This window comes from Oscarella lobularis, chromosome 7, assembly GCF_947507565.1.
Source record: "Oscarella lobularis chromosome 7, ooOscLobu1.1, whole genome shotgun sequence".
NCBI classification, from domain to species: Eukaryota; Metazoa; Porifera; class Homoscleromorpha; order Homosclerophorida; family Oscarellidae; genus Oscarella; species Oscarella lobularis.
Window position 1 is genome coordinate 2662674 of NC_089181.1, and position 19234 is coordinate 2681907.

The 19234-nt window shown below is 50.1% G+C and overlaps 6 protein-coding genes across 9 annotated transcripts in view; 1 reads left to right on the plus strand and 5 right to left on the minus strand.

The window, feature by feature from the left end:
- LOC136189280 (zinc transporter 6-like) overlaps positions 1-849 on the minus strand; it is a gene marked incomplete in the record, with an annotated part of 1720 nt that extends 871 nt beyond the window's left edge. Inside the window, 7 exon segments of the mRNA XM_065977202.1 lie at positions 1-83; positions 138-173; positions 234-314; positions 387-452; positions 521-563; positions 635-719; positions 771-849. Coding sequence (XP_065833274.1) covers positions 1-83; positions 138-173; positions 234-314; positions 387-452; positions 521-563; positions 635-719; positions 771-818 — 442 coding nt within the window.
- A 59-nt stretch (positions 850-908) lies between these two features.
- Positions 909-9140, minus strand: LOC136189254 (pleckstrin homology domain-containing family H member 1-like). 2 transcript variants are annotated; one of them, XM_065977168.1, is made up of 31 exons: positions 8537-9140; positions 8316-8481; positions 8188-8250; positions 7958-8020; positions 7824-7889; positions 7671-7754; positions 7541-7613; positions 6758-7482; positions 6632-6698; positions 6518-6582; positions 6427-6462; positions 6030-6374; positions 5887-5976; positions 5755-5824; positions 5609-5703; positions 5479-5559; positions 5228-5428; positions 5038-5149; positions 4873-4985; positions 4534-4811; positions 4370-4463; positions 4240-4323; positions 4114-4170; positions 3948-4046; positions 3713-3810; positions 3510-3651; positions 3303-3448; positions 3119-3248; positions 2985-3059; positions 2765-2920; positions 909-2700 (listed from the first exon to the last, which is right to left on the minus strand). In XM_065977168.1, exons 2-31 carry the CDS (start codon positions 8460-8462, stop codon positions 2536-2538), a joined length of 4020 nt encoding a protein of 1339 aa, XP_065833240.1. In that variant the 5' UTR covers positions 8463-8481; positions 8537-9140; the 3' UTR covers positions 909-2535. The 2 variants fall into 2 exon arrangements, with proteins under 2 accessions (XP_065833240.1, XP_065833239.1); XM_065977167.1 differs by having other exon boundaries at positions 8316-8491.
- Positions 8779-12028, plus strand: LOC136189091 (DNA repair protein RAD51 homolog 2-like). The gene is made up of 8 exons (XM_065976936.1): positions 8779-8855; positions 8920-9025; positions 9081-9185; positions 9261-9397; positions 9446-9518; positions 9615-9866; positions 9923-10096; positions 10149-12028. Exons 1-8 carry the CDS (start codon positions 8812-8814, stop codon positions 10335-10337), a joined length of 1080 nt encoding a protein of 359 aa, XP_065833008.1. The 5' UTR covers positions 8779-8811; the 3' UTR covers positions 10338-12028.
- Positions 10452-12329, minus strand: LOC136189278 (mRNA decay activator protein ZFP36L2-like). 2 transcript variants are annotated; one of them, XM_065977199.1, is made up of 3 exons: positions 12112-12329; positions 11929-12062; positions 10452-11804 (listed from the first exon to the last, which is right to left on the minus strand). In XM_065977199.1, the coding sequence occupies exons 1-3, from the start codon at positions 12209-12211 to the stop codon at positions 10860-10862; spliced, it is 1179 nt and encodes a 392-aa protein (XP_065833271.1). In that variant the 5' UTR covers positions 12212-12329; the 3' UTR covers positions 10452-10859. The 2 variants fall into 2 exon arrangements, with proteins under 2 accessions (XP_065833271.1, XP_065833272.1); XM_065977200.1 differs by having other exon boundaries at positions 11929-12321.
- A 340-nt stretch (positions 12330-12669) lies between these two features.
- LOC136189282 (uncharacterized) lies at positions 12670-13790 on the minus strand. The gene has a single exon (XM_065977203.1). The coding sequence runs from the start codon at positions 13788-13790 to the stop codon at positions 12738-12740; it is 1053 nt and encodes a 350-aa protein (XP_065833275.1). The 3' UTR covers positions 12670-12737.
- Positions 13791-14869: 1079 nt separating this feature from the next.
- On the minus strand, positions 14870-19151 carry LOC136189259 (uncharacterized). Of its 2 annotated transcripts, XM_065977173.1 has the most exons (23): positions 19026-19151; positions 18788-18967; positions 18538-18728; positions 18288-18478; positions 18071-18231; positions 17939-18013; positions 17765-17870; positions 17650-17712; positions 17508-17598; positions 17363-17446; positions 17187-17315; positions 17073-17131; positions 16901-17015; positions 16690-16846; positions 16574-16633; positions 16397-16519; positions 16218-16340; positions 16056-16162; positions 15923-15995; positions 15802-15867; positions 15346-15739; positions 15140-15294; positions 14870-15082 (listed from the first exon to the last, which is right to left on the minus strand). In XM_065977173.1, exons 1-23 carry the CDS (start codon positions 19086-19088, stop codon positions 14870-14872), a joined length of 2979 nt encoding a protein of 992 aa, XP_065833245.1. In that variant the 5' UTR covers positions 19089-19151. The 2 variants fall into 2 exon arrangements, with proteins under 2 accessions (XP_065833245.1, XP_065833244.1); XM_065977172.1 differs by having other exon boundaries at positions 15140-15739.
- Positions 19152-19234: the final 83 nt, after the last annotated feature.

Genomic DNA, 19234 nt, shown 5'->3' on the forward strand with positions numbered 1-19234 from the left:
GACTGTAGGCTTTGTTCTTGACGCAGTACGTAATCAATAGATGAATGCTCAATCCAAGAAGAGTCGCCAGCAATAAGTCTGACCTAAGGAGATTCAAGCTACAGTAACGCCGACTCCGAGCTCAACCGCTCACGTACGTCATCACAGCAGGCGGTTGAAATAATCGTTCAAGACTAAAAAAAACGAAGTCATAGAATCATACAACCACACAAAAAATGCTTCTCTTTTCTTACCCGTGTTTAACTACAGACAAGCCGAAAAAGATGACGAGACTGGTGCTCGTGAAGACAGCGACGACTTCGACTCGTTCGTATCTTATCAAACGGGGGCCCCCAATCAATAAAAATCAATCAGATCAATCAATCAATCGTTGATTGAGGCGATACCCAAACGAATAGACCGCATTCGGCTTCTGTTTCGATACCCATATCGTGACCAAACAAGTGAGCAGACTACACACGCAGGCGAGGAGAACGATAAACGGACAAATTAGAGGGCGACTTCTATTGCTTTGTCTCGCCTCAATATATCGAAGACAATGAGATAAAGAAATGCTTGGAGAGCTAGAGGAAACGTTGTTATCGTTACGCAGCAGGTGCGTTTTGCTTTGACGGCCCCGTCTCGATCGTCTCACCGAGGCTGTTCGACGTCTGGGAGAAATAGGCGACGACGAGAAAGCCGAGAACGGCGAGAAATAGAAAGCCGATGACCGGTTTCGACTGGAAAGACTCGTTCGGCTATTTTTCGAAGCGTTGAAAGCGATCGCGGACCTGTCTATCGCGAAGAACGGCTCCGATTTCCTTCAGTTTGAGTCCCATGCGTGCGCGTGCGCGTGCGAAAGGGTTTAGCGTGCGAATGTTGACATCAACGACGAACAGGTGTGCAATGGAAGTTTGTCAACATTGCGGTCAAATTAGAATACACCATCTTCTTAGAATAATAACTACTGTACCAAATATTTCGAATACGCATCTGTCATTTCAAAAAATCTAATTCTCGAGAACTTCGACGGACATTCTGCAGTTATTAGAAGCGCTCGACGCTTCGAGCGAACAGTTTGGGCTATAAGGCCCGGCCTTCTGACTGAGCGAACTTCGACCGAGTAATACAGTCAAAAAGTCCTCCTCACTATCGCAATCGCCGGAATCGCCGGAATCGCCGGTCGCAACCAACCCCAAATCGCCGACGCCGCTATCGCTGTCGTCGTCGTCGTCGTCATCGCCGTCGTCGTCGTCATCGCCTTCGCTAAAGAGATCCGAACAACTTCCGCGTTCCTCGACTTCGCCCTCGTATAGACGAATGCAACAGACGCGCTTGTTTTGATTGACGATCGATCGCATTCTCTCGCGATCTTTGACATCCTCTGTTCGATCGTCGTGACGATCGTCCTCCCCTTCGTCGTTGCCCCCGTCAACGTTGTCGCCGCCACTAGGCGTCTCCGCGTACACGTCAACGACGTTCGTCATCGTCGTTTCCCCTTCGATCGGCTCCCCTTTCTCTTCGTCCATTGTTTCGTTTTCTTCGTCGCGTCGCGTCGGCGACGGCGGCGTCGGCGTCGCGCCAACCGCGGAATTTTCCTTTTGTTCCGTCTCGGTCTGGTAGGACTGAAAAACGGTGCGCATCGTTTGCCAAACGAGCACGGCGCGTCGTAACTGTTGGTAGCCGGACGCTTGATACGTCGAAAGTTTCGACATGCTTAGACCCCAGATCGCTTGCCTTTCCCTTTCGAACGACGTCCTGTCTGCGGCGGCGGCGGCGTTCGCGTTCGCCATCGTTTCCGTCATCGTGTCGTGTTTTCGTTTGCGAGATGACGGCGGTGACGGTGGCGGTGGCGTCGAGCTCATCGAGCGATGTGCCTGCGCGATTCGGGTATCGGTCGTTATAAACGAGTAAGTGAAAGTCAAAACAGGCGAAGGGGAGCGAAATTTCCTGCCGCTCCCACCGACTGTTGGCTTCGCTATGGCAAACCGCAGGGCACGCAGGCGATCAAAGTACTGTACGGGGACTCGTGATGAGGAAGTGATTAGGTACCGGGAAAATGACGTCAACTCGGAAGCGCCTTTGTTCAGGTGCATAGGGCGCACCGTATGCGGAACTTCCGAGCCTTGCTTCCGCGTAATAAGGACCCGCACTTTACTAGACGGTTCTATTTGCTACGCGCTTCGGTTCTTTTACTAAGAAATCCCATTTTCTTACTCGTCGATGATGCAATTTTTGACGCCTAAGCACTGTCACGAGCTTTCGATCTGACCTGATCGCGGTAATCCCCCCCACACGCTCCTTTACGACCTCCTGACTGGCGCGTGATTCCCGTAGGGGGAACTACTGTATTTGCATACTAAATCGAGAGTTAGCGCACCTGCGCTTCAGGCGCGAAGCAAAGTGGATTTGCCCCGCAGCCGCAAACCACAACATCCATATTCATCGGAACGCTTTTAGTAACAGTACTGAATAAAATATTTACGCCCGAAATCGACTAGTATTATATATAGTACTGTATGTACTAAGTTACCAGTCCACCTGCTCATACATGACTTAGGACTTCAAGGACGGTAGATAAATCGCCTTGTAGCAATCTTTTTCGCCTCGCCGCCTGTCCGACTCTTTCTCCTCGAGCAGCGTCGATTCGAGATAGCCAATACTGCCTCTCGACTTGATAGCATTGATGTAACTAGCGACGAGATTTGTCGTTTCCACGACCTGCAACGGGATTCGATAAATAGAAAATAAATTGCGACCCTTCATTTATAGAACTTCCTCTTACCAGCCCCGGTGTCATTCCAAAAAGGCACTTTTCCGTTGCTACCTCCGGTTCCGCGAAGCCACTCGTCAAATTTTGCTTCTTCACGACAATCATGAAATCGTCCTTGTGACCTCCAAACGTAACTAAATTCTCGTACGGGTAACGATGAATCAATTTCTGGAAAAACAAAGAGACCGAAATGAAAACGGCATAGCCCCACTTCGTCGAACGGCACTTTCACCATCGTCGCCGACTCGAGAACGCTTATAAAATGCTCTTGGACGGCGAGAAGCGCGCCCAAATCGTCAGCTTTTCGCTAAAGGCAATAAAAAAAAGTCAATAACACTGCCGTTCGTTATTCTTCCCCGGGCTCACTCGACAGGGGAAAAGTTTGGCACCGAAAAACGGCCATCGACGACAAACGTTAAGGTAAATTCTCGCGCAATCCGACGGCAAACGCGATCGCAAAGCCGTCCACTTTTCGGCGACTTGGATTACGATATTTCTTAGACGAAGTCTATATAGACGGCGATCTAGCTGCTCCTCGTGTACAAAATACCTCTTTGCTTCCGTCGACATATTTTGACTGAGATTTTGCGGAAAATAGTGCGTGAAAATGCGACCGAGTTGTTGCTCCTGCTGCTCTTTCGCCGCCAAGTCAGCGTTTTCCCCGCCGGCGATCACTTTCCGATCTCCGAATTCCGTCTGCCGGCAAATTTTCCCAACTGAACCGAAACTCGATATGCGTTTCTCCCCCCGAGCGTACCTGAAGCATGAGCGACGCCAGATCAATAGCCAGATCCTGATTAGCAGGAAATGGGCCGTGATAAACACTTTGGAGCGCCTGATAAAGCATTAGCATTCGTTCCTTTTCCGTTTCTCCGCGCACGACGTTCCTAAAATAGAGCCTAGGAGCAGAGCGGGGTGGAGAACAGAGGTCATTGCCATTATATGGTCGACTAGAGTTACCTGTTCTTAAATGACATTTTTATCGATCGAGAGAGATCGATTCGACCCTGATTGCCTTCGCGCGCCAATTGTTCCCACATGACAATGGCATCGCAAACCTGTCGGGAACGCAGAATTAAACTCCGTCGGAATTCCATCGACGTCAGAGGGGCGCAGCAGACGTAAAAATATGTATATAAGAACGAAAAGAAAGCCGGGAGGCGACCCCCGCGGGGAGGAAAAGACGGATAAAAACCTTAACATCCGCTTCGAGACAATGCTCGCGATTGGAATTGCACGGGTCGTCGGTGAAGAGAGCAAATCCAGTTACGAGAACATCTCGCATGCCTAATTCCTAGAAGATACGGACAGAGATGATGACGACACAGTGACTGTCGTCGATCGTCGTCTCCGGCTCTTGCCTGACTGAGACGCGACGTCAATTCGTGCACCGTTGCAGACCCGTCAAAGCTGATGACCTACGCGTGTGTGTTATTCTTTGTTCGTGGGGTCCCTCCCTCCCTCCCTCCCTCCCTCCAGGGACGCACCTGGTACGTCTTATCGGACAAATGAATGGGAATGCTGAGCGGATTCGAATGCTTCAGCGCGTCTCCGAGAAGAACAGACAGCGCCTACGATATTTAATTCAAAAACCGAAAAAGTCGGAATATCTCTCACCTCCAGTCGAGATGGACCGCATTCTCTAGCAGCGCTCGATTCGGCTCGATGAACGCATCGCTGACAGTACACCGCATATCGAACAGCCAAAGGCCTCGAGAAAAAAGAAAAAAAAAAGAAATACCCTAGACACATCCTCTAGCGTATCTCTCTTTCTCACTCACCTCATGCTGGCGTGGCCCTGCAGGTATTGTTTGAAATACCAAAGGAATTTCTGCTTGGGCAGAAAGACGGGGCAGGTGAGCGCGAGAAGCATCCAGCATTGAAGCGCCTGCGATCCGTCCGGATCGGGATGACGATTCGATTGGCGAATCAGCTGGCAGTAGAACTCGTTTTGGAGTTCGACTTTCGCTAGGCAATCGGATACGGCGAGCTGAGCGAGATCGATGTGGTAGTCGACGGCGGCGTAATTGATGGGAACCGACGTGAATAGTTGAATCGACTGGAGAGGAAAAACAATCGATTTCTTTATAATTAATTAATGGGAATTCGCGATTTCGAACTTTGAACATTTTGAGCGCTTCTTTCTTCAGCGTATCCGACGGAAGAGTCGTCAGCGGTTCGCCTATCGGTTCGTCGGTGTGAGAAAGAACGGGATGACGCCAAAATTTGCTTTCTGTCGAAACCCAAAAATGAAACACGGAAACACGTCGTTATCGATCGCCTACCCGGATTTCCTTCAACGGTCATTAGATTGTCGATCAATTTTTCCGTGTCCGTTGCCATTTTCGTCGTCATCAGATTTCCGCTTGCCAGTCCCAAATGATAAAGCCAGGCATCCTGCGAGAGAAAAAGAAAAAGAAAACGTCTCCTCGCACCGCACCAATAAAAAAATGATTTTTTGTCTTTCTTATTAACCTTTTCCTGTTTCGACGAAACCAAAAGGTAAATCGGATCGCCGCCCGCTTGCGTGACCAATTCAACGGTGAACTCGCGACCCGTCGACGGCGACGACGACCGCGACGACGACGACCAATCTTCGCTGTCCGAACCGGAGTAATCGCGTCGATCGATTTCCTGCACGTAACAGCCCGTGACGTCAGTTCGACCAATGGCAATCTAAACGGGAGAATATATTATACCATATACAATGACGCGGTTACACATACCTTGTCCGATGCTTTCTTGTAGTAGCTCAATATGTTATTTATCAGTACGCACCATCGCTTTCGAGGTCGACCCCGACTGACCTATTTAGTATTAGTACTATTATTGATTATATAATAATGGTTGCAGTACCCTGGTGACCCATCCTTTCATTGATACTTTTGCTGTTGTCTTCTCGGCAGATGCCGTCGGCTTTCTGACACTCTTCTGTAGCACATTTTGAAGGACTACGTAAACGTAGAAAGGGGAGTTAATACGTTGGCTAAACTAGCGCTCACCTTTTATCCACCCCGACAACGACGTCTCCGATTCCGCCGTCAAATAGTAGGTCCGTCTATCAGTGGCAATCTACCAAAAAAAAAAAACGAACGAAATCCTATCTCGCATAATAGCAGAATTACACGTCACACCTCAAATGTGTGCGTTTGAGCTGATCGAGAAATTCGACTAAAGTAATCTAGCTCAATAACGCCGCGCGGCTTCTTCCGTCCCACTTCACTCTGGGAAAAGTCAATCACAATAATCATTTCTTTCCCGTGGCTCATACGTTTACCTGCACTCTGTAGTAGTTCAACTTTTCGGCGCTCAACACAAACCAATATCGCTTCCAGGTTTTCATCTTGCTGCCGAGCTTTGTCAAATAGCCGCTCTTCTCCAACTCCTCGCGACGAAGACTGCGCGTTCGCAGCAGCTCGGCGGACAGCCGCGAGCGAGGAAGCGCGACGCATTCCGGCGTTGTTGCCGTCGTCGGTTCGTATTCCGACTGCATGATCTGACGGCGACGGCGACCACGGCGACCGGAAAACAACGACGACGAGGAAGACAAGACGTCCGCATCGCTCGCAGACGAATCCGTCGATTCGCCACAAAACGGAACGCCGTGCAACGGAGCCGCTTGCTAATAAAAAGAAAAAAAAATTGGAATCTATATTTTATACGCGACTACTTACTCCCTCTAGGGTTGCAAACACCGGCGCTCCTTTCATCTAAGCACGCATACTTCATTAATACGTTAAATTTAAAAACGTAATCAAGTAGCACCTCGTCTTTGTATGTACACTTTCCTCTTCTGAGTGACGACGTGAACTTGACCGGTTCCATGGTCACTACAAACAAGAAAATCAAGAAGAGAAGGCCGCATCGTCTTTGCAGTACCCAGAATAGGTGAAATGACAGGGGGACTATTTAGGCTATCTGCCGCCACATTATAAATAGTCTCCTCCTAAAAAATCAAGAGACCAGTCTTTCCTCTCTATATCTCGCCTCTATTTCTTTCCGTACAAAAGACGTGTTGACGATAGCGGGAACGTTTCGATGCGGCAGCGGCGGCGGTATCTTCTCCTTCGCCTCCTCCTCCTCTTCAAGCGATCGCTGCGACACGGATTGCCCGAACAAGAGCGGCGTACCGCGTCGTCGCATCAGCACCTCAAGGGGAATCTCGTACGGCGACTCGGTCGTCGGCGACAAATGACTCAGTGATTGGACGGCGGAAACGAATGAGTCCGTCGTCGAATTGAGACAATCGAGTTCGTCTTCGACGTCCTCGTCGAAGGAGATTCCGTTATTCATTGCAATGACGAGATTTGGATTCGACGGATCAACTCGAACGTATCCTCCTTCTCCTCCGACGAAACTTGGTTTTTTGACGGGCGCCTGTTGGTCTTCCGGCACCGCTTCCAGCGACGGAAGATGAACGGCAGCGGCGCTGTCTCCCATGACAATTCGACCCGGATTCGACGGATCGAGCGCGACGTACGACATTCCGGCGATAGCGCCGCTACTTCGCGATCTTTTCGTCGGAAGCGGCGGCGGCGTGGGCGTGGGCGTGGGCGCGAGCGACGACGAAGGCGACAAGGAAAACGATTCGACCAGTCGTCGTCGCTGAGCCGGACTCACGTCGACCGACATGGAACGAGGTCGTTGGTGCGGCGAATGCGGAGTGGAGACGTTGAAGAGAGCGGCGAGATCGCGAAAGGCCGCCGTCTGAGCAGCAATCCCGTCATCAACTAGATAAAAGCATATACAGTCAGCTATCTAATTTTTTGACCTCTATTCTCAACTCACATTCGTTCCACGATCGTATGATTTCTATCGCCTTTTCGTGCTTCCCGCGCAACGTAGCGACTTTTGCATCTAACTGTATGCATAAAAGTGTATTTATTGATTCGTTGTTTTTTTTCTTCTTTGGACTTGCCTCGCTGACTTTGTTGGCGACCCACTCGCGAATGTTACCGATCTTTTGATCGAACGTCTTTCGCTCCTCTTGCCTCAGTTCTCTCTAGAGACGGGGGGGGGGGGGGGGGGGGGGACTTTGGAGCGAGAAACGTCATGAACGCTACTCTTATACCAATTCATTGACTTGTTTTCTCAGATTCGACGTGCGTTCGTCTCTCTGCACTTCCAAATCACGCAACTTAATTTTTTTAATTAAAAAATTAAATGTCACTACAGAAGAAAAAGGAGGGAAAATTATTGGCTCACCCGATTCTTATAGAGATCGAGCTCCTCATTTGTCGCCGCCAATTGGCTCGCCAAAGACTTCGTCTAAATATGAATACCACAGTCTATACTAGATCACATGTATAAATTATGAATTTTGGCACTTATCCCCCCTTCTATTATTTGTATAAGACACTATAGCTAACTTCCTGTACCACACCCATAAACTTTCGTCGAATATCGTGCATTCGAAATCTTTCTCCCTTTTATACCTTTTCCTCGGCCTTATCGGCGCGTTCCTCGGCGAAAACGACCGTCGTATCGACTTCGCGAAGCTGAGATAGAGAAAAGTCGAGGACACTTTCTCAAAGGCGTCAACGCGCGTCGAGACGCGACACACCTTCGCGTCAAGGAGCTCTTTCACTCGACCGATTTGTCGTTGAAACTTCTCGATTTGCTCCTCGGCGTCGAGAGAGCGCTTTCGCCAGTTGACGTCGTCGAGAGGGGACGATTCGTTGGCGGCGACGTTCGTCGCTTCTTCGCTCATTTTGGACCGGATCCGATTGCTTTTTAGTCCTATAATGCAATTTCGAGGCGTTGTAGCGATGCTGGATACTGTACTGGTGGCGTTGTTCGTTCGCTTCTGTCGGCTGGCGTTCTGCTCCTCCTTCGCGTCGCGCGCTTCTCTCGCGTTTTTTTTAAATCGCGGGCGCGCTTTTCTGAAGCGATAGCTTTCTGTCCGAACTTCGTTGACTTTCTGCGTGCGAAGAACGAAGCGATTGCGAAGTGATAAAGCGGTTGTTGTACAGTACGCGGCGATCGGAGTGATTCCCACAACAAAATTCTAGCGCGCTTTAGGATGAGGTCGGTGAAGCGAGTCGCTGGCTTGAGCGACGATGCGAAGGCTAAACTCGTCAAAGCCGGCGTTGCGACTTGCAAAGTAGAGTCAGAGCTCGATCGAGCGCACTGCACAATGTAAATCGCACACCACAGGATTTCCTTAGTCGGAATCCCTTGGAATTGACGAAAATACTTGGGGTAAAGTGTCGCGACGAACTCGATGTCGCGACCAGAGCAGTAGCCAAGTCCGTAGCTCCCAAACCAAAAACGGTTAGTCAGAAAACGGGTCAAATTGGATGAAGAGAGACGATTCGCATCGTTTCAGGCTCTGGAATTCCAACGATCTCGAGAAGCCGCATTCCTTGCGACGTCGCTGCTACCGCTTGACGCAGCACTGAGAGGCGGACTTCCCATTGCTACGGTCACGGAAGTAAAGCACGCGCTTTTTCCTTATCAACTATCTATTTATTTATTTATTTATTTATTTATTTATCTTTTAAAAAAGATTGCCGGTCCACCTGGCAGCGGAAAAACGCAATTTTCGCTTATGCTCGCCATGCAGGCGGCACTTCCGCGCGAATGCGGCGGTCTTGACGGCGCCGTTATTTATATTGACACCGAAGCGGCTTTTAGCGGAGAGCGGTACGTCAGTAATCTTTTATGACCCATAGTAGAAAAAAACATAAATAGGCTGGTTGAAATGCTGAACGCTCGCAATCCGGAGAATCCGGACTTGCTCGAGCTAATTAGTTCAAGAATTCACGTCTATTTCGAACCGTCTTTGGACGCTCTCGAACGCCGGTAAGAGGACACGGCGGATATTGAGGGGGCCTTGCGAATGACGAAGATCCTAAACTAGCTAAACAAGCTGTCCATTAGCCACCGCATTGTGAACCCTTTACGACGTTTACCTTATCTCTCTTCCTCCCCGTGCAGACTCCTATCTCTCCGAGAGACGGTCATCGAAACGGCGGCCAAGCTGGTCGTCGTCGACTCGATCGCTGCGCCCGTTCGCCGACAGAAACAGAACGCGACTCGGAATCGACGACTCGAAGTGCTCACGCGTCAGGCGGCGGCATTGAAAGACATAGCCGAAACCTTTCAAATCCCAGTCAGCTGGCGTGCAAGTACCGGGTATATTGTATTCTAATACGTCGTATGTCGAAGGTGATTGTCACTAACCAAATTACGAGCACTTTTCGAAGCACGGCCGCCACTGACGATATCGACGAGGAAAGCGGCGTTGGAGGCGGATCGGTAACGGCCGCTCTCGGTCCCGTTTGGCCTCACTTCCCGACGACGCGCCTTCTCGTTCAATATTCCGACGAGCGCGTGCGTCAGGTCCGTCGATCGTAATCGCTAAAACGAATCGATGCCCCTCCTCTCTACGCAGATTATCGTTGCCAAATCGCCGGCGGCGCCGTGCGTCGCTTTCGACTGCACGATCGAATCGCGAGGAATCGTTGCGCGATCGGACGTCGCCGTCGCCGTCGATCTTCGTTCGCCTGTCGAACAGCAGCATCGCCGCTTCGCCTTGAAGTCGCATTGCGATGTTGGGAGCTTCCTTTCGCGAAGCGACTAATTAGTCATTAGTGTAGTTCGCGGAACGTGACCTTATATGGTATTGTTGCCGGTTGCCAATGACGTCAATTGTTAAGCGCAAACAATCAACTATTCTGTTCGCACGTGCAGCCAGTAGTTGGGGCGGATTTATTACGTAAAAAAAATATAACAATCTTCGAGCCCAAGCCATAATTCTAGACAGCGCGCAGAAGTCGATATATAAATCCAATAAATATAATAAGAGTTAAGATCCTAATCAAAAAACGCTTAGTTGATGACCGGATGAACGAATGATGATTTCTCCAGCAGCAAGAACAAAAAAACACACCAAAAAGCGGCATTCCCCATTGATTATAGTCCTACAGTGAATAACGTTGATGTTGAGCGCGAGGAGGGATAGTAGTACGTTGCACGTCCAAAAGGGATAAAGGGAGGAGTCGTTGTAGTAGATGAATGCAGGAGTCGAATAACGCTGTAAACGATAGTTAGATAATAGAAAAAAAGGTACGGGTCGGACGGAAGACTCGACGTTGAATGTTTCTCAAGCGAGACTGCTAAAAACGGGCAAGCGCCTAGGGCCTCCGCCTTCGCCAGCCGAACTGCTGCACGACGCGTAATTCCACGGATCCGACGGCGGCGGCGGCGGCGGCGGCGGCGGCGGCGCGGTAGCGGCCGCTGCTTCCTCCACTGGAGACGACTGAGGAAGAGGAGGCGGGGGTGGAGGAGGAAAAGTCGGTTCAATGGGAGGAGCGACGACGAGCGGAGGAGGACGCGATTCGCTTAGGATGAGTTGATCGAGATCGGCGAGTACGGCGAGTTCGCGTTTCCAATCTTCGAGCGCGCGTCGATCGTAGTTGAAACGAAGCATATTCTGCTCGATTTCGTCGACGGAGAATCGCGGATTGAATTGGACTTGCGATACGGATCGTCGCATCGGCTTCGGCGGCGTCGTCATCAGAACGGGCGACGCCGGCGGCGACGATGGCTGTTGGAAAGCGAACGGTTTACTGCCACCGCCTCCGCAGCCCGAGGGCGTCGAGGGGGTGGAGGGCGGGGACGTTTTGGCTTGACGTTCTTCGGGATTGTGAACGAAGTGGCATCGAGGCCCATAAGGGCAAAAGCCGATCGCGTGAAACGTGCGACACAGTTCGGTTTTGTACTTGGGATGGCGAACGAGCGGTCGCAGCTCGAGTAAACCGTGCGCGAACTGGCATTTGTCGCCGTATTTGCAGGCGCCCGTTTCGGCGAATGGACGACAGAGCTCCGTTTTGTAGCGACTCGACAGTATGCTCGATCGTCGTCGTTCGTCGTTCTCCGTCGTCGTCGTTGTCGTCGTCGTCGTCGAGGCGAATCGCAGACGACGCGATCCCTTCGGACTGCCTAGACTCGACGACGACGATTCGAGCGACGACGTGCGATTGCGTGGTACGGGCTGCGGCGAAAAGTCGATCTGGACGCCGTAATCGCACATTTTGTTGTTCTCCATCTGCGCGAAAGGGGTTCCCAAGTTAGGTGGTGGGCTATTGTTCGTGCGGCGGCAGCGAAACTCGTCCAGTCGCCGCAACGCTGGGGCCGGGTGTAACCGGAAAACGGTTCGGGCGAGCGCTTACCTCGAACGTTACGTTGTTCATCATGTCGAAAAGGGAGCGCGGGAACGTATTCATCGTTCTGCTGCAGTGGCTCGTCGGTCGACGACTGGGGTGCCCGTTCGCTTGGCGATCGATCTTCAGACTGGGCACGAACCCTTCAGTGCCGGTTTAGCCAATCGGGCTCGCGCATTCATTGCCACTCACGTGAGCATTGGTAGCCTAATCGGGTTACGTGGAAGGAAGCATCAGGTGGCGTCATCGTCGCGAAAATCGTCAACCGACAACGGCTTCTTTCCGATCGCATTGCGTTCGGGGGTCAACTATTACTGTCGCGATCACCGTTGACTGTGCGCGTCGATCGAACGTAAAGCGTTCTTCCTTCTGCAGACTTTATCGATAACATTGACGTCAGTCGGGGGAACCCAACACTTCGACGGCGATTAGGCACGCGACTCGATATATGAGGGGGTCGAACCCCCGAACCGCACGATCTTCGTTTCCTGTTTAGCTAAGACGTTGCCATGATGAAGGAACAATAGGCGACGGCAAACAGTTCCTCGTACGGTCAAACGAGGATGTCCGGTTTGCCGGTGCCGTCGTTTTTTTCCTGCTCGATTACGTGCGTCGACGAAGAATGCTTATCATAGTTTTGCATTTCGGTTTCTCAGAGCCACCCCAACTCCTTTACGATCGTTATCAAAGGTCGCGTGGCGAATGACGTCGATGGGTGCGCACGCTGTTGATACGACCCCGCCTACGACAATCGGTCATAAACAGAGCGGATACTACCGCCCAAACCGCAAAAAGAGAACGCGACAATGAAAAATGTTCTACATGCGCGACATCTCCTTTCTGTCACTTTTCGGGCGTGTCTTTATGAGAATAGCTCCTACGATTAGTAGCGCGCCTAGGGGAAATATCGAGCCTGCCAAGACGTTTCTCAGTCGATTAGTCGGCTCATACGTCAGCACGAAATTCCCGCCAAGTTTGTCAGTGATATCCGAGCCCGGAATTGCACCCACGTCTACTACGACCCCAGCGCTCGACGTAAACGGTAAGGAAACAGAACAGTTCGTATAAAAACTCGACTTCGGCATTGGAACGCAACTGTGCGAGCAATCGGCGACGCGATACTGTCGCACGAATCCCGTCAACGTTATATTGTAGACGTCTTTTACGACAAAATTCGGACCACTGTAGTCGTTGAGAAAGACGATCTGATACCAATCGTCTTTCTTCGCTTCGATAACGACGTAGCCGTTCGGCACCCACCCGTGCGTACAATTACTTGGATCTATGGTGCGATTGTGCAGGAGATGCGACGTAAAAGTACTACTAAAGGGCAGCGGCTCGAGTTCGTCGCCCGTAGGCGTAGCGTAGACGAGCACGCGCAGGCCGTTCGGTGCGCAAAACGAAACGTTTATCGTCGAGCCCGTGTTGAGATATAGATAGCGCGTACGCTGCTGTTCCGGGAAGAGTTCGTCGTAACGAGGCAGTCGCTCGTCGACCGTGACAACCTCTAAGTGCGGCCGGCGTGTACACGCGTATAAGCGCGTTCGATTGGCTACATCCGTTCCCGCCACAATAACCGTCGCGCTGCTGAAGTAGAAACCGGGAACTGCGACGAATGCCGTCGTTTTCGGTCCGAGTCCAATGCTATTCGAATGCTCCTGGTTCGTCCTAAGCGATTCGTAAAGTGCCAATCCGCAGATCACGAGGCACACGCCCAGTGCTCCTAGAACGAGCACGACGACGACTCGAAGTCGCCGGCGAAACGGTTTTGTCGATGGCGAGTGGCTTGAGACGAGTTTGACTCGTTCTTTGTCAGACATAGCGGCCAAACGGCCGAACAGGCGAACACGCGGAAACTCTAATACACGCATGCGCTCGGTATTTTAGCGGTACGTACAGTAAAGTGGTAAAGCCATCAGTTTAATTAGTTAAAATTCGTGTCGTTTCGTGTGGTTCTTGCTGTTGTAATCGACTGTAGCTTTGCCGATCTCTCCACTTGTATAATAATATAATGCTAACAAGCAGAGCTATTATCAAAAATATACTGATGGATAGGGGTATGACGAAATACAATCCCAAGCCACATGTTTGGGTCACCGTGATTTCAGCTTGAGTTTGAAGCTCATATAGAGGGTTGCCTGTTCCACTCACAACAACCATTTCTTCTTTGGAAAGTGAGGGAAGGCAACATGTGGAATTGACCGTTGTATTAACAATGCAGCGATTGCTTACGCTGGACAAATTGTACACGGTGCTATAGCCTCCCACGGAGATATCACACAGTGACACGCTAACTGCGGACTCATTGTAGTTTATAAATTCCAGGATATAGTAGCCAGATTCTTTAGCAAGAAACGAGGCATTTGTCCAACCAAAAGGAGGGGTGATGTGCTCTAGAATTTTGTCGCAGCGGCTCTTTGGCTTGGGCGGGTTGCTTTCGTACCTGCAGACCCTCAACGTGATTGCACCGGACGTCCTAAAAGTGTACGTCAACGTTGACCCTTGATTCCAGTAGGCCGAACGGAGATACGAATTATGATTGTTCAACTGGGTGCAGCCAGATAGGGTGTAACGAAACGGACGTCGGAGGTCCGGCAACGTCAACGCCGTCGAGGCGGCCAACTCCAATTCTACGGCGTCGTTTGGAAGAGGAAAGACGCTGAGACACAATTTACACCCTAGTCGTTTGCCCTGCGTCGTCGTCAAGCCGCCGTTGAAGATGAAATCCTGATGTTGATCGCCGATCTCAGATGCCAACAGGACCCCGAACACGGCAATGGAAACGATTGCAACAACGCCCAAAACGATGATGCCGTACAGACAAAGCTTTGCCCTCTTGCGCTTTTCTTCCATGGCTGTGTACTGTAAAAAATACGTCGGTTCAACTAAGGTGGCTTTGTACAAGGGGACTCGGGAAATACCCTCCCATGACGAAAAATAAATGACTAAGCTACTGCTTGCACAGCGGACTCGCCGCTGAGATGCACGACACCCACACATCGACGCCCATCGACGAAGACGACTGCATGAAATAGGTTCGATGTGGCACCTCGACGGCGAACGTGAAGTGGCTCTTCGTCGCGCCCTTCTTATCGAACCGATACGCGCCGCGTATCTCGTTCAACTTAATGACTCCCTTCGGTGCATGCTTATTCGCCGCCGCCTACAGCCCGGGGGAAAGAACGGTTACCCCCGGAACTGCGTACAACTCCCACTGCACCTTTTCGTCTTCGAAATACGCGATGCAGTGCTTGTCGAGATCAAGCACGAACCAACGCTTTCGCCACGCTTTGTGCCGACCGCCGACTTTCGACAAATAGCCGCAACAGACCGCCTTCGTCAGCTTAACCGACGTCATATCGCCGAGACTGAGACCTAAACAACGGTGACCGTACATCGATTCAAAATAAGAGCTCATCCTCTCACCGGATTTCTGAACGACATCGAGAAAACTGAACGGGACGGGTGATCGTGGTTGATTTGCGTCCGATCGCTGATGCTGTCGTTGAGGCTCGCCGATGATTAATCCACTCAGAGTGAATCGTCTATCGAGAGTCGAACTTTTACCGAAATGGTTCGTCATCGTCGATTCCGCCTCCGCTTCTTCTTCGTCGCCGTCGTCGTTCTCTTCGTCACTGTCTTGCCTTTCGAGTTCCGTCCACGCCGACCATTGTCTCGCGACGAATCGATTCGGCACGACGTCCGACGACGACGTTCGTCGCATGGGAATAGCGACAACCTCGCGTCGGAGACCGCTAACGGCGTCGTCGGTGGAAACGCCGGCGGCCGTCGACGCTCGAACGAATTCCTCTTTGAGCTCCTGCGCAAAAAAAGTCAGGCGAAAAAGAACGAGCAACGCTTTGATTAATTAATTAATTCAACCTGATAGTCTCGTAGAAGCTTTATAGAACGCTCTAAAACATTGTGCTGGGCGACAACGAGGTGATCCTGCGTAGGCGAGTAAAGATAGCTACTCTCGTGCTAAAGAGAAACCGTTCCGTACCTCCTGTCGGTATTGACAATAGTAGGTAGTCCATAATCCAAGACTAGGAATGCTCGATTGAGGATAGAGCACTCTAGGGATAAACAAAAACGCTTTGCGTGTGATGATTACTTCCCTGATGGGTTGATGATACTTTGGTCCGTGATCGGGTTCGTATAAGGAATTTTTATACGTGTTTGATGCCTGTTGGTTGAGGAACATCCACCTCCAGAACGACACGGTGCCTTTGTGGACGTCTTTCTGCAATTTTGCACGACGCGATGTGAAAATTCGAGGGTTTTTCTTTTCCCCGTACCTTTTCTCGTTCTCTTTCGCTGTCCATGAGAAACGTTCCGAATCGCGACGAGTAGACGTTGTCGGCAATGACGCGTAGAAACGCTTCGTTGAATTCGAATCGTCTGGGAAACTGCCTAAGAATCTGAACAGGCGGACAATTATTTGTCTAGCCTAGAGTGCACGCGGAGATCTTCTTGCCTGCCACACGCAGTCGAGAAATTGAAGAAAGATCGGCCCACTCTCCTTGTTCTTCGACAACCACGGAGTAATTCTCGATGTGAATTTATGACCAAGAGAGAGCCATTCTTTCTGAATTAAAATCTACGAAAGTAAATCATCGTTTTTTTAGGAACGACCCTTCAAAGTGCCTCGTACCTGAAATCCATTCAGCGTGCGATAAAAAGGATCTAAGAGCAATTGAGCCAGACTAGAAACCTGCGCCAAAAGATGACGTCTTGATGCACGCGAGAGGGAGTCAAAGTGTCGCGCACCTGTGCCGTTCTGTCCCATCCGTTTTCGTAGGCGACTAAAACGGCGGACGACTGAACTTTGATAGCCGCCGCTATTTCCACTGCAGTCGACAAAAGCTTATGAATTTGACCAAGCCAAGCCGATTCGTCGAGTAGCGAATAATATCGACCGGCGTCACTAAGACGAGAGAAGGAATCAAATCACCGACTAATCATTCTGCGATGCACTGACGTCGTTTCATAGAGAAATTTTCGAAATTGCTTAAAACTCTTCCGAGCGATTTTGCTGTCTTCGCCGTCGTCCACCCAGTCAGAATAAACGAACTTCGACTCGGGATAGTAAAAGGCTAGATCAAGCGACAATACCAACGACGTTCAACTAGGGAAAATAAAACTCGACTCACACTCGGCTTCCTCTCTCGACAGCTTGCGCTGATGAATAGGCGCGGAGTGCTTCGAAGCGCTATTTCCAAGAGCCCAGTGACACGCACTCGTTCTCATTGACGTCTAATACTTACTTCGATAGAGGAGGGTCTGTAAATATTATCACTTTGGCTGCTGCCGCTTTCAATTGCGTCACGTTGGTCAAAGTGCAGAGAGCTCGAACGTACGCCTCGTCTACCTCGCAGCGTGTACTCAATTTTCCCCTAAGAACTCTCATGAGAGTGAGCCAGTCGGATTCAATTATAATAACCTTCGGTGTATTGTATTGGCTGCGCGTAGTAGAACCGGTCCTTTGGTTCCGTCTCTCCAACAGACAATCGGAAAGCGGTTGAATCTATATACGTATACTGAATGCTAAAAAAATGACCTTATATTGTTATATTGTCTGAAACGACCTGTAGAATGACGTGATTCTCATTAGATCTAAGTCCGAGATGCAACTGGGAACAATGACGTCGTTTGGATACGTTGGACAAAGATTTTCGGCTATTATCATAATAATTTAAAAATGTTTCGTTAGCTGAAAGTTTTACTTACTAATTGTTGCACTTCGCCACGTATACCGGTCGGTATCGAGGAGACCGAGTCGTTTGAATTCGCCTAACATTGCGCATCAAACAAAAGCGAAATTACCAAAAAGAAACGACTGCACTTTCGAATGCATAGAAGTTGGGTGATTGGGTGTTCTCTAGAAGACTGACGTCCAGAGACGGATTGAGTGCATTGCGATAACTGAAAGCAAACAGCTTAGCAAAATACTACGAAGAAGAGAAACACTCATATAGAAAGTGAGCGTGGGAAATATAATAGCTAGCCTGGTGGTCACCTGAGGACGCATTAGTCGTTCAATTTCATTTCGAATTGTATCCCACGAAGTTTCACAAAGAACCGATAAGCCAAACTAAGGAAAGTACGTACGCCCTTCACTTCGGTTATCTCTAACGGACGCAAAAATTACCTTGACAACGGTTCCAGTGCAAGAAATAACCTGAAGGCAGTCTCCGAGCCGAATTCCGTCGGCGAGAGACGTCACTTTGGTGGTCGGCTTCTTGACTTTATAGATAGAAGTCAAGGGAATATCGACTTCCGTGTCACAGGACGTCTGCTCTTGCTCTTCATCTAGACTCCATCAATCGGTCTCAATCTGTCGTTTGTCAGATCAATCGCGGACTCACTTTCATCAAAGGAGACGGCCGCGTCATCAAAGACCATCGATTTCATTCTCGATTGGTAAGAAGGAGCAGTTGGAAGTTCGATTGCAGCAGCCGCCGATAACCTATTCCCCCCCAGAGAGAAATCCTTGAGTCGACGCATGATACTCGGCGAATTTCGCTTGAAACCAGGCGAGGAAGGCGAATCAGGAAATCTAAAAAAAAAAAAGATCTCTAGGCATATAGAATAGATCATAATTTTCTATGCGCATACCTTGGAAGAGAAGCGTGAGATTTCGGTGCGTTGAAAAAGACGCTAGTCGTTTGCTTAGCGTATTTCTTTCGTCCTCCGCTCTGCTTGTCCCTCTGGGACATCCAGCCGCGTCGCGCCAGTCTTTCCGGATCGTCGTCGTTCGCGTCGATCTTTTCCGACAGGTCGTCGGCGACGGTGACATCGTACGAAGTCTGAAACGAGGACGAAATCTCGCGTCATGCACTGACGTTTGTCGCTTTCGCTTTCTCACTCCCGTAAACGAAAGTTTGTAGTCGGTTAGGTGCAAAATTCCTCTCGTCGGTTCGCGAAAGCCGAGCGAGTCGTAACAGTAGACGTCGTCGAGTTGGAATATTAGCGTTTCGCCGGGAAGGAGACGCGGCAAGGGTAGCGATTTGCCTTGGCGACCGCTCGCGGCGATTCTCGGTTTCAACTGCGTAAGATAGGGCTCGAGTGCGAATTTCCGGTCGTTCGACCGATGAGCTGCCCACCTTAGTTTTTTCCTGTGAGCAGCCTTCATCTAAAAATCGCAGCAGAGCTTTGGAACTCGTCATGTCGGGGCGGGCCTTGTAGTTGGGGCGTATGAATTTGGAGCACGTGATTTACCGATATCAATTTAGCGTAAGTGGAAAGATTTTTGGCTACCTTTTTGATATGACGTAATATTTTAACGGTTAATACAAGATTTAAAAAATTAATG